The sequence below is a fragment of the Mastigoproctus giganteus genome, chromosome 12 (genome assembly GCF_048544385.1).
Source record: "Mastigoproctus giganteus isolate SK-2022 chromosome 12, ASM4854438v1, whole genome shotgun sequence".
NCBI classification, from domain to species: Eukaryota; Metazoa; Arthropoda; class Arachnida; order Uropygi; family Thelyphonidae; genus Mastigoproctus; species Mastigoproctus giganteus.
This window is the reverse complement of record NC_143586.1, coordinates 33,421,682-33,434,556: the sequence shown is the minus strand read 5'-3', so window position 1 is coordinate 33,434,556 and position 12,875 is coordinate 33,421,682. Positions and strand designations below refer to the sequence as shown.

The 12,875-nt window shown below is 34.5% G+C and overlaps 1 protein-coding gene across 1 annotated transcript in view; it reads left to right on the top strand.

Moving 5' to 3' along the window:
- LOC150076868 (uncharacterized) overlaps positions 1–12,875 on the top strand; it is a 238,521-nt gene that overhangs the window by 160,851 nt on the left and 64,795 nt on the right. Inside the window, exons 8-9 of the mRNA XM_090385707.1 lie at positions 274–405; positions 7,980–8,121. Of these exons, the coding sequence (XP_090241833.1) occupies positions 274–405; positions 7,980–8,121 (274 nt within the window). The remainder of the gene's footprint in view (positions 1–273; positions 406–7,979; positions 8,122–12,875) is intronic.

The following is a 12,875-nucleotide window of genomic DNA, read 5'->3' as shown; positions in this document are numbered from 1 at the left end:
TTAGGCTGTGAGAGGCTGATTCTAATTTTTCATATTTTTTACCCAAAAAAAGAAAAGGAATTGATGTATATATGGCCTGTATATTGAGCACCATTAGTTCATATTTGTGAATGCTTTTTTTTTTTGGTGTGGGGGTTATAATTATAAGTTTTTGTTTATAGTGGTATTGTTTTTATTACTAATATTTTTTTTTTTTAGCTTAAGTTATCTTCATTTTTAATTTTTTTCTATCTGTTCAAACTGATCACACTAAAAATTGTTTTTTAAATTTAGGATTTAGGATTATGTCATCTTGTTGATGGTCTTTGTCAGCAGATTGTAAATGATGACGAAGGTTTAAAGACTTTGGTACTGTGGAGTAATCATTTGACTCATGTTGGCATGCAGCACATAAACAGAAGTTTGGTATGTAAAAAAACAGTTATATCTAGTAGATCAATAAATAACTTATAATTCAGGTCACTGATAACTTGTAGGAATAACACTTGACTCTGTCATAAGAACATAAAGTCAATTGTTATTTCTTCAACCAGCAGTATAATGGAGAGAAAACATAAAGCTTAATTATTACTCATTTCTAGTCATTAATTACTTATTATTTATGCATTGAGAGCATGCATTTATTTATGCATGCTCTGGAACAAGTGCCATTAGTGTATAAAGACATTAATTAATTTAAATTTAAAAAAAAAATTATTTATTCTGGCTTATTTAATATATATGCACTTCTATATTAAATTTTGTTGTTTTACATTTCAGTGTTGGGTATTACTATCTAATATCAACTATGATCATTTTATTATGAAACTAGCTAGTACCATTCTGATTTATGGATTGTTAAATATAGGCTTTAAAACATAATTTCATGTTTTAATTACATTAAAATATGTACATCAGTCACACAATGTTTAATTGCATTACAGTTCTTGAAACACTGATAAAAACTTATGGAAAAGATTGTTTTCATTTAATTATTTATTATTAAATCTGTTTTATTCATCTGCATGAAATTTAACCTAGATTTAAAATAACAAACCTGAATTTTAAATGCCATTTTACTCATTGCTGCTTTTGTTTTTATTTCCATTTAGTTTATTCATTTATTAAAAATTGAGATTTAATGTGGCTTTGCTTTGTTAATCATGTTTGAGTAGGGAACCCTATTCTAAACAGAATTTATACTGTTATAAATTAATAGTTTTATTGAAAAAAAAATTTTTTTTAAATAAAAATTATTTTTCTATGATGCAATTAAAAACATTATTTTTTTAAAACAGTATTTTACAGGGCTCTAAGAACTTCAGTCCTATTTGCCAAACAGAAATTCATGTTTTTTGTATGTATGGGCTGGGAGTGATAAATTTAATTTTCAATCTCCTATAGCTATCTTTGGGGAGGGAGGGAGGAATAAACAATATTTGTGACTTTGCATGACTTTGTTTATCTCTCCTTACTTATACTGACCATATACAGTAAATGGCATTTATTTATTGAATTATGTATAATATTATCAATTACATAATGTTATTAGATTACATATTCTTATCCAAACTGATAAAAACCTATGGGAAAGGCATTATTTATTGTAATCAGTAATTCAGTTTTGTTATCAGTGGTAATCAGATTACTTACTTCTAGGATAAGCCACCAGATGGAGGTGCATCTTAAAAATCATAAAATGAAGTATGCTGAGTAACATTGCTCTCTTTTTTTTTGTCACCATTTTTTATTAAAGATTACTGTCATGACCTTTAATGAAAATTCTTAAGAATTTTCATTAAAGGTCATGACATTTTTTTCCCCCAGTTTTCAAGTTAATCCTTACTCATTGCAGAAGTAGTGAAGAAATGTAAAGATTCATCTCTTAATGCTAATTCTAGATAAGCTACCAAAGATGGGACAATGTAGTGCAGTAAAAATTTTCCAACTTCTTTGTGCAATATTTTAAAGAGAACAGTACTTAATACCATGCATAGTTTGAAGGTTGGGAAGATAAGATACTTTTCTGTCAATTGTAACTCTCAGAAAGTACATATGAAGGAAGTTTATTCCAAGGAACAGAAGCAGAAGGGATAAATAAAGAAGAAGAAAAGTTAGCTCTGTGAGTTTGGAGTTGGACAACGGATGTTGACCGGTTGAAGCATATGTTCAGACTGATTTGGAAGAAAGTGGTAAGTGGTAGAATTACAGATACCACTGCAGAAAAACAGCACCTGTGGAAGTATTTATAAAAAAGACATGCAACACATACTAAACATCTATGAGACAGAGAATAAATTCATAAGAGATAAGAGTATTAATTAGTCTTACTGCTCTCTTTTGAATAGAGTCTAGGAGATTGAAATATTTTGGTGCACCACCCCAGATGTGAGAACAGTATTTTGGGGCAGGGCAGATTTCAGACTTCTACATACAGAGTCAGCAGCTGTTTAGAAGAAAGATAAATGAGCAAAAAAATAAAAGAAAACCAAGGGGGGGGGGGTATTATTTACTGTAGTGGAAGCAATATTTATGATGTCCTTAGGCTGAGAGAGGGAGATTAGACATCAGGTAATCCAAGTAGAAGTAGGTTATCTATTTGATTACCAGTCTCTGTTTGGATTTGATTGGTGATCTAGAAATCTGACTGTGGGTAAAGACAAGTGTGAGAAAAGTGGATTTTAAATAAAATAATAATAAGATGGAACAGAGTTTTAGCACTAAGTTTTGAGTTTAAGTTAGCTAAGTTTTCTTCACCCCTTTGGAGAAGCTGATCTATTATATTGCAGGCTAATTCATGTTGCTGATCAGTTATGGTCCTCCTTGAAAGAGGTAGTTGTACTTCTTAACCTTAGCTGAATCTAAACATCCCACCAACTTAAACAATGCATTCTTTTATGATTTCCACATCACTAAATAGCTTACCTCTTCTTCCAAGTATATATGCTACTTTATATTTTGCTTCAGTGGTGTCAGTCCCTTGTCCTGACATAGTTTTGAATACTTGTTGCTGCTGCTGCTTTCCATCTTTAATTTTCTTAATGCTGATGTGCATTGCATTTCTTCACTGTTACCAATATGGCATCGCAGAGCAAACACAATTATTATTGTTTGCTGCAACAATGTTAACAACAATAATATTCTGCAATTCCCATTCTTCATTGAACTCTCTTTTCTTCCTTTAATGCTCTTTTCTTATTTCTTTAAATAATCGGGTTACCAGTAAAAATGAAAAATTAAATACACAGATTGATTGGAGATTCGGTTTTAAAGGAAACAAGTACTGGAAACCAGAGGCAATTGAGAGAATGACCAGAATGTAAACTGATACTGATAGTAGTAAGCAAGACTAGTCATCGCTGATAAGAAGAGGCAAAGTTGCCGAATGAAGTTCAGTTCACCACCAATTTTAAACACACACACCAACTGTTTATGACTGATTGAATAATGAAATAAAAATAAAATGATACAAAAGACTGTAAAATAATATTTACAAAAAACTTTTAATTATTTACAAAAAAACTAAACTATAACAAAAATAAAATAAGTAAATAAGTTAAAATGCATTAAAATATAAATATAAAAGCGATAAAAAGACGATAAAAAATACTAGGGATTCTAGTAGTGGGGTCGTATATGAGATCACATGCCCGGATTGTGGGGAATGTTACGTGGGGGAGACAGGACGGCGTCTCAAGGACCGTCTGGGGGAACATTCACGAGTGATACGGACCGCAGAGCTCAATAAATCCGCCATTGCCGAGCACTATTGGGAAAAACAACGCCAGATCTCCCCCGATAACGCTGTCATCCTTGACCGGGCGCATAGATTCTGGGACCGCAAGTGGCTGGAAAGTCTGTGGATTGGATCCTCTGGTAACAATAGTATAAACAGAGACAGGGGAGTTAGGCTTCACCCCCTTTTTGAGGCGGTGGTTTTGACAAGAGATAAACGTTTTAATTTTCCACGTGTCCAGACCACTTCCGGTTCTGGTACAAGTGAAAGGAATGCTGAGTATGCGCCTGGTCATCCACGTGTGCCGTGAACCTGGTATTTAAGGATGTGTCGTTTAAGTCTCACTATTACTGAGGAAGGAGGCAGACACCTCCGAAAGCTCTAATAGTGTTTTTTATCGTCTTTTTATCGCTTTTATATTTATATTTTAATGCATTTTAACTTATTTACTTATTTTATTTTTGTTATAGTTTAGTTTTTTTGTAAATAATTAAAAGTTTTTTGTAAATATTATTTTACAGTCTTTTCTATCATTTTATTTTTATTTTTATTTCATTATTCAATCAGTCATAAACGGTTGGTGTGTGTGTTTAAAATTGGTGGTATGAGTAATCCCAACCTCAGAGGCCTTATTGCAGATGAAGTTCAGTTTCAAGTGGAAGCCATATCATCTAATAAAGCATTTATTCTAATTCACTAATCTTTACAGAATATTATTGTCTCCTATATAGATGATATGGCATCTCTATGGGAAACAATAGTATTCTGTAAAGATTAAAAAAAAAAAGCATTTATTAGAATAAATGCTTTTTTTTTTGTATTTACTTTAATATATAGTGCATTATTATTTTCCTTAACTATAAAAGGTAATGCATACATTTTCTTTAACATGTTACAGTTCTTTCTTAAGAACCTCTCGGGCCTGTGCTGCAAATCACTGGGTGGTTGCCAGTTCGCCAGTTACCAAGTTGCCACCGACAGGCCTCACTAACTACACAGTTATTAATATAAATAATTTTACCTCTTCACTTTATTTTGTCCTCTGTTGATCTATCCAATATTTTTATGCCTTTTGTTTCTTTTGGTAATGTCTGGTGTAAATGTAAACTAATTTATATAAGGAGAATAACAATATATAAAAAAGAAAATAGATAAAATTTACCTTAAAAATATTTTGAGTTTGGTGTTATGTCATGAAATAAAAGGTGGATTTTGCATTTGAGAGAAATAGACAAAAGGCTGCAACTGGAACCCCAAAAGGCCGCAGCTTCCCTACCCCTGGTCTAAGAGGTCACCTGTTTTTATTAAAAACTTTTTATCCCGTTGTTTTTTCCATGTTCAAGTAGGATCCACCCTCTCTCTCAGTTCTTTTACAATGAGGAGGGAGTAACACAAGGATCTGTTTTTGATGCTTTTTGCCATTAAAGTAAACTCCATTACCAAACAACTTCCTCCAACTGTAAACAGTGCCCTCTATGTCGATGACTTCAGTATATTTTCCCAGTAATGCAACATGAGGGTTATTGAGAGACAAATGCAACAAGCCATTGATTATTTTAATTCCTGGATAATGACCAATGGTTTCAGGTTCTGACTAGAGAAGATAGTTTGCATCCATTTTTGTCACAAGTGTAACCCTCACCCTAAACCTGAGTTAAGACTTGAACAAAGCATTATTCCAAAACTCTTGGACTCATGTTTGACAAAAAGTTGACTATTCTTCATGTACACATAAATTGCATGAGAGGGTTGAACATTCTCCATGCTCTCTCTTCTACTCCTTGGGATGCAGAACAGTGCACTTTACTCCATCTGTATTGTGCACTTGTGTGATGAAAATTAGATTATGAGTCTCAGGTATATGTGTCTGCCAGAAATAGCATCCTTTGATAGCTTGATCCCATTCACCATTAGGCTGTTCATATTGCTATTGGTGCATTCAGAACATCTCCTGTCCAAAGTCTATATGTGAAAACAAATGAACCACCTTGTTGCTCCGATGAAAACAGATGTCCATACCACCCCACATGGACATCCATTTTTGAGCCACTATGGGAAAATATTTATAACACTAATCAGATTGCCAACCATCCAGTTGTTATTCATGCCTCTTGGGCACAAATAACAACTCAGGAGCCTAACATCATAGTAAACAAGGTTGCCCGATCACCAAAGCAGCCTCTTTCACCCTGACATACTCGAATACCATCATACAACATATCAAAAATTGGGATAAGGCCACTACCCTATTTTCTGTCTACCAACAACTCTGTGCCGCCCACTGAGCCAAATACTCTGACTTCTTGCTTGTCTTTGCTGAGGGCTCAAAGTTAGAGTAATCTGTCAGATCTGCTGCCATCTTCCCAGATAATACTTTATCTAAGAAGAGTCCCCACAAATGCAGCATATACACAGCTGAGTTGTACCATAGAGTTACACCACATTAAAATCCACAATTACCAAAGGTTTATGGTATAAAGATACAGATTCTTTAAGTGTACTTACGGCTTTATTGGAGGTGAGATATAATCTTCATCCATTCCTGACCCAGGTACAGCAGATGTTACATTCTCTTTCTCAGTGTTCTTTTGATATAATTTCTGCTGGATTCCAAGCCACATTGGGATAAGGGGTAATGAACTAGTGGACACTGCAGCCAGATTACCACAACCTCAGAACAGTCATAGCCAGTTAGTCTCCTATACATGCCACAGGCAGGTAATACACTCTAAATTACTCTTCCAGGGACTACTTGGCATGGGCAGGTCATGAATAAGCTGTATCAGATAAAGCCTGTAATAAAACACTGGCAGTCTAGTCTGCACAGGAACCTTAGGAAAGAAGTTGTCCTTGCTTGCCTCCATATAGGACATGCCACAATTACTATTACTATATTGCAACCTGGTTTTGTTGCATTATACCCTCAGTGCACCAATAAAACTCAAACCCAAGAAGAACTGCAAACACTTTCAGTCCTAACTTATGACTTTTTTCTCAACATTGCCTTTCCTCTTGCTGAGACTACACACGAGGGGGCATAAATTTAAGTTGAGGAAGAATGGTTACAGGATAGATGTGCGGAAGTTTTCCTTCAGCCAGTGGGCAAACCTATTCTGATCATTGGAACAGGCTTCCATCTGTTATCGTGGATGTGGATGGTTTGAATAAATTCAAGGAAGAACTAGACAAATTCTTGGAGGGTATGGATGGGTGAAGTGTTTTTTATTTATTTTTTTTTTTTTTAGGTTCTATATAAGCTTGCTTTCTTCTTGCATCATTTGCCACTACTACTACTTGTTAAGTAAATCTCAGATCTACTCTTAATATAATTAGTACCAATTTGTGCACCAGTATCATCTTTTTTGCCTTTAAAAGATGGTAGCAACTCTACATTATCTACTTTTTATATAAACTAATTTTTAAAACAATACCGTATTTGTAAACAATCTTACGTCTGTATTTTAATATAAAACATGTACGGCATCAGTGAAATTTAATTTCTAGTGCAATGTGTGGAAAACTTTTTTTATTTATTTATTTTTTTCCAGAAAAGTTGTTTTTTGCCTATTTTGGCCAAAAAAATCTTCTCCTGATTTCCGCCTGCTCCAAGTTTTCAAAAGTCAAAATTTGGCAGCTGTGTTTTTACACTGGTAGATGAGGAAAAAAACAGAAATATGGGTGTTATGTATCCAGCATATCTTTAAGTCACTTGTAATGCATTTGACTGATCTTTTATGCTGTCTTCAGCTAAATGTAAAAATTAAGTTTTGTTTGCTTGCTTTCTAATTTTCTTTTATATTCCATGTGAAGTCCTGATACTTTTAATAGTTTTTAAAAAATTTCTTTTTTATTACTGTTACTGAATTTTAATTCAATATATTACATAGCATTAAACCTAACTTCCTTAGGATAAATTTTTCTAAATTTATTCCTTAGAGAAGCAGAACAGGGACTTTTCTATCGAGATGAGCAGTTAAAAACAACTTAGTTTCTTCAGTATTAAATGGTAGCCAAAATGTGTAACTAACTAATTTTGTTTACAAATAAAAGCATGTAAAGTTGAAAACCAAAATATCTAGGTCTGTGGTGAGATTGGAAAAATAGTGAATAGACTTTATTTATTTATTTATTTATTTATTTATTTATTTACATGTAAGTTTTATTATTTTTTTATTGTTTATTGTAGTTGCTAATTCATGTTTGTACTTTTTTTATTTAAACACCATTATTTTTTTAATGCACTCTTTGTTAATATCTGTTTCAGCTAGCAACCAGAAGTTTGAAATCATTGAACCTTGGCCATAATAACGTTTGCAATGAAGGTATTCATCAACTTAAACAAGGCCTCCTTCATAATCAAACTTTACAGCATCTTAATCTTCAGAATGCAAAAATTACCTGTGAAGGTGAGAGATTTTTTTTACCATTTCATAATATTCATTTCTGTGAGTTATATATTTAAGGTGCATTGGAACAAGAGGCCTAACTCATAACAGACGTGAGCATTTTTCACTTACAGAAGATCAACTGAAGACGTTTTGTCTTCAGTTGATCTTACACACTATAAAAGGAAGAAACTGTGCTAAATTACTAACTAATGGTATTTCTGAAACACCATATAACTTATTCATTTTAACATTGTATGTAATTTTATGAACATAATTTTTTAGTCTGCTAACCATGCATATAGCATTAAAATTTTTTCCTCTTGTTAATTTGCATTGTTGTGGAGCTGCTGAAAAAACAATGAAGTTGTCAACTTCTCTTACCACTGGTGACCATCCCAAGGAATAAAAATAGATGTAAAAATGTAATGAGCTCCTAAATTCCAACCCCAAACAGTAATCAATATGACAATTTATATAAGCCATATTATATACCAGCAATGAAATCATATCATGTTGCTGCTGTATGCAAGTGTAGTCTTGTTCTGAAAATATTGTTTCCAGTACTGGAAAACAGTAAAGAGAAGTTACACATATTAACATTTGAAAACAACCAGTTAGTTCACTGTGGTGGAAGAGAATGTGAAAGAGATAGCTAAACAACTGAGAATGCAAAGGGTTAGAAGTGATATGTAAGTTTGGTAATGCTTAAAATATATTTTAAGATAAAGCCTCCAATCAGATAATATTTGCATTCGGTGTTTCAGTTTATGGAATATGTGGTAAAATATATATATATATATTAAAAAAAATAACAATATTGCAATGTACCACAAATAATAAAGTTCATACAAATAAAATAATACACAATGCAATTGTTAATAGAAGTGAAGAATTGTGTTGATTTCTATAAGGTAAGATTATTTTATATAAAACATGAAAAGTCATTTAACCAAAGTCCTGTAAAAGAGTTTGTTTATGCAATGTGTAATGCAGTCTGTTTTAGTCTTAGACCAGAATTGATACTACAGGCAATATATGCTGTATGTTTTTGTTTCACAACAGGTGTTTTTCTGATTTACTTTACTGAACAGGATTTTTTTTTTTTTTTTTTTTATTTGGAACTTTTCTCAGCTGGAGAAGGTCCAAAAAGCAAATTATTTTACCAAAAAAGCATGGATGCTTATAAATTCTATCACTTCATTACTTTAAATGCCACAGTGAAGTATAACTTGGAATAGAGCAAACAGCTACAGATAGTTAGAATATGGGTAGACACATACTGCAGAACTGCAAATATTTTTGTGCCTCTATGTTCTTAAGAGTTATTTCAATTTACACAGAATGCATATGATGCCTTTTATGATATTAATGTTCAATAAATTAGCATTACCATTAGTTGAGGCATATGATGCAGGAAAGCAAGCTTATACACCATCAGCCAAAAAAAAAAAAAAAAAAAACAACCTTCCCATTTCATTTCACCCTTCCGGGCACTCAATGTTTGTCTAGTTCAGCCTTAAATTTATTTAAGCTATCAACTTCCACAACAGCAGATGGAAGTCTCTTCCAGCAATCAACTATCCACTGGCTAAAGCAGACTTCCACACATCTGTTGTACAACTGTCTTTCCTAAATTTAAATCTATGTCCCCTCAGGTTCTTAATCTGAGCAAGCGGAAGTATCCCATCAGCATTGAGCTTGCTCAAACCATTCAAGGCTTTATACACTTCGATCAGATCACCTGCAGGTGCCTAGTCTCCAAATGCTGCAACTTGCAGAACTTAAGCCTTTCTTTGTAAGTGGTTTGTTCCCTTTGTTCCTCTCACCAATCTTGTTGCCCTTCTCTGTACTTTTCTAGCAATTCTACATCCTTCCTAAAATGAGGCCTCCAGACCTGTACTCAAGGTGTGGCCTGACCATTATCTTATACAAAGGGATAATCACCTCCTTGTCTCTGCTAGAAAAATTCCTATATATCATTGACAGAGAACTTCATATCTGACTGCACTGTTACTCCCCAGGTCTTCATTCTTCACTTCCCTGAGTGTAGTACCACACAGTTGGTACATTTCTCTTCGGTTATTGCTACCCATATGCAATACTTTGCATTTGTCAATGTTAAACTCCAGTTGCCACTTCTCAGTCCATTTTCCCAACTTATCTAGATCCTATTTCAGTAGCATACTGTCTTTAGTGTCATTAACAACCCTGTCAACCTTTGTATCATCTGCAAACTTGGACATTAAGCCTGATATATCTTCATCGATATCATTGATAAATACACAAAACAGCAATGGGCCTGACACCGAACCCCGGGGGACTCCACTAATAACATTAGTCCGTGTAGAGCAGTGTCCATTTATTACAACTCTCTGCTGTCTCCCACTTAACCATCCCATTATCCATTGCAGCAACCTGCCCTTAATGCCATACTGCTCCAATTTTTACAGCAGTCTTCCATGTGCAACAGTATCAAAAGCCTTCCTGAAATCCAAGTATATTATATCAAAATTATTTTTTGCCTCCAGTTCATTTGTAACCACATTGTAGTATCTAATGAAATTGGTCAGACAAGACCTCCCTGTAATAAACCCATGCTGTGTCTGAATTATTACTGCAGTCTTCTCTAGGTGATTCAGTATCATCTCTTTAACCGGTGACTCCATTATTTTCCCCAGAACAGAAGTTAAACTAACAGGTTATAATTATTTTGTCACCCTTAGCACCCCCTTTGTGAATTGGAGATACATTTGCACATCTCCAGTCCATGGGAACCTCCCCTGCCTCTATTGATGCTCTTATAATTATAGTTAAGGGTTTGCTTACTTCCCTTGCTGCCTCCTTCAATATAACTGGATAGATTCCATCTGCCCCAGGTTCCTTTTTTTTGTTTAACTTCAATTTCTTCTCCACTATGCTCTCAGTTATTAGAAAATCACTTAGCTCCCTTTTAGAGTTTGATAAACTTCTGGCATTCCCCTCCTTGAATAACTCCTCATGTGTGAATGTAGATACAAAATACTCATTCAGTTTATCAGCTACTTAAGCATGATCATCAATAGTCAAACCGTCTATGTTAAGTGAACCAATCGCATTAATCCCTTTCCTTCTATAGTTTACATAAGTAAAGAACTCTTTGCTGTTTTTCTTTGCATCCTTTGCCAAAGATTTCTCATAATCTGCCTTCTCATAATCCGCCTGTCTAACCTCCTTTGTGATTACAGACCAGCTTATATCATCCGTAGGCTTCTGTGTCTCTTGATAATTTATATGCATCCCATGCATTTTTCTTCTCTTCCACGAGCCTCATTATTTCATCTAACATTCATTTAGGCCTTGAACCTTAAACAGTATTTCTTAGTTGGTATGAAAAGCCTAGTAGCCTCCAAGATTAAGTCCCTGAAGGCCCTTCAAGATTAAGTCCCTGAAGGCCCTCCAAGATTAAGTCTCCATTTAGAATTCACTGTTGGTAACATCATAAGTTGATCCCACTATATAGAATTTAAAAACTCTGTGAGACCACTGTAGTCACCTTTAAGAAAACAAAAACCCTTCTGTTTACCCTTGATGGTAATCACATCTTTAAGTAAATCCCACCTAAGTACACTGTGATCACTGTCATCTGGTGGTTCCTTTATCTGCAAATTTTTAATGCATGAATAATCACTGCTGATAATCAGATCAAGAGTATTGCTCCCTCTGGTTGCCCCTCGAATATGTTGCTGTAGAAAACAATCCTCCAATAAATCCACAGAAGTCTTGATAGCATGCGAGTGACCAATCCAAAAGTTCCAGTCAATATCTGGAAAGTTAAAATCCTCCCATCACAAGACATTCTGTTTTACTGACCTACTCTATTTCTTTGCACAACTGTTCATTGTACTCATTGGAGTCGTTAGGCCTATAGCATACTCCTACTCTCATTTTCCCTTTCCCAGTGTTTATGTCACACCAAACAGACTCAACATTGCACTCTCCACCCATGTCAACTGGATGCACTTCCTTAGATTTTGTGTGTCTTAACTAACAGCATAATCCCTCCTCCTTTCCTGCCCTGTCTATCCTTTCTCTACAGATTGTACTCACCACATTCTAATTCTGCACTGCTTATATCTGTGTGACACCATGTCTCTGATATCCCAACAATATCTGCCTTTGATGTCTTGATCAGCTTTTGAAATTCATCAAATTTATTTACTATAATTCTAGCGTTGGTGTACATGCAAGTATACGTGCACCTGTTCTTACTCTTAGTTACCCTAACACAACTGATGTATTTACTTGTTCCATGATGACTTCCAGCAGCTCTTGAAGTCCCCCAGCGACTTGCTCTCTAGGCTGCTGCTCATTCCAATAGAAGCAGTGCAAGAATCATATGCCTGCAGCTACTGTTAATCTATTAGTCTGTAAATCCCCCCCCAAGCTAGCAGTTTTCTGACCCACCTAACATTGCCTCGATAGCATCAGAAAATATTCTTGCACCCTTTCTATTTAAGTGTATCCCATCCCTGCAGAAGCAATCTCTCCTGTTAGCAAGCACAGACCACACTGAAAAAAATTCTACTCCATGAGCATTGCACAATCTCTCCAGGGGCGAATTGATTGGCAAGGGTCTTATCATATATTCCCTCCTATCATGTCTGGGCGAAATTCAATTGTAAAATTTAACTCTAACTCGGGTCTTTTTTTCAGCATTGAAAAAAGACACGACCTGTACTTGTTAAGTAAATCTGCAGATCTCTTACTCTTAAGGTCAACGTGTACAACAGTAT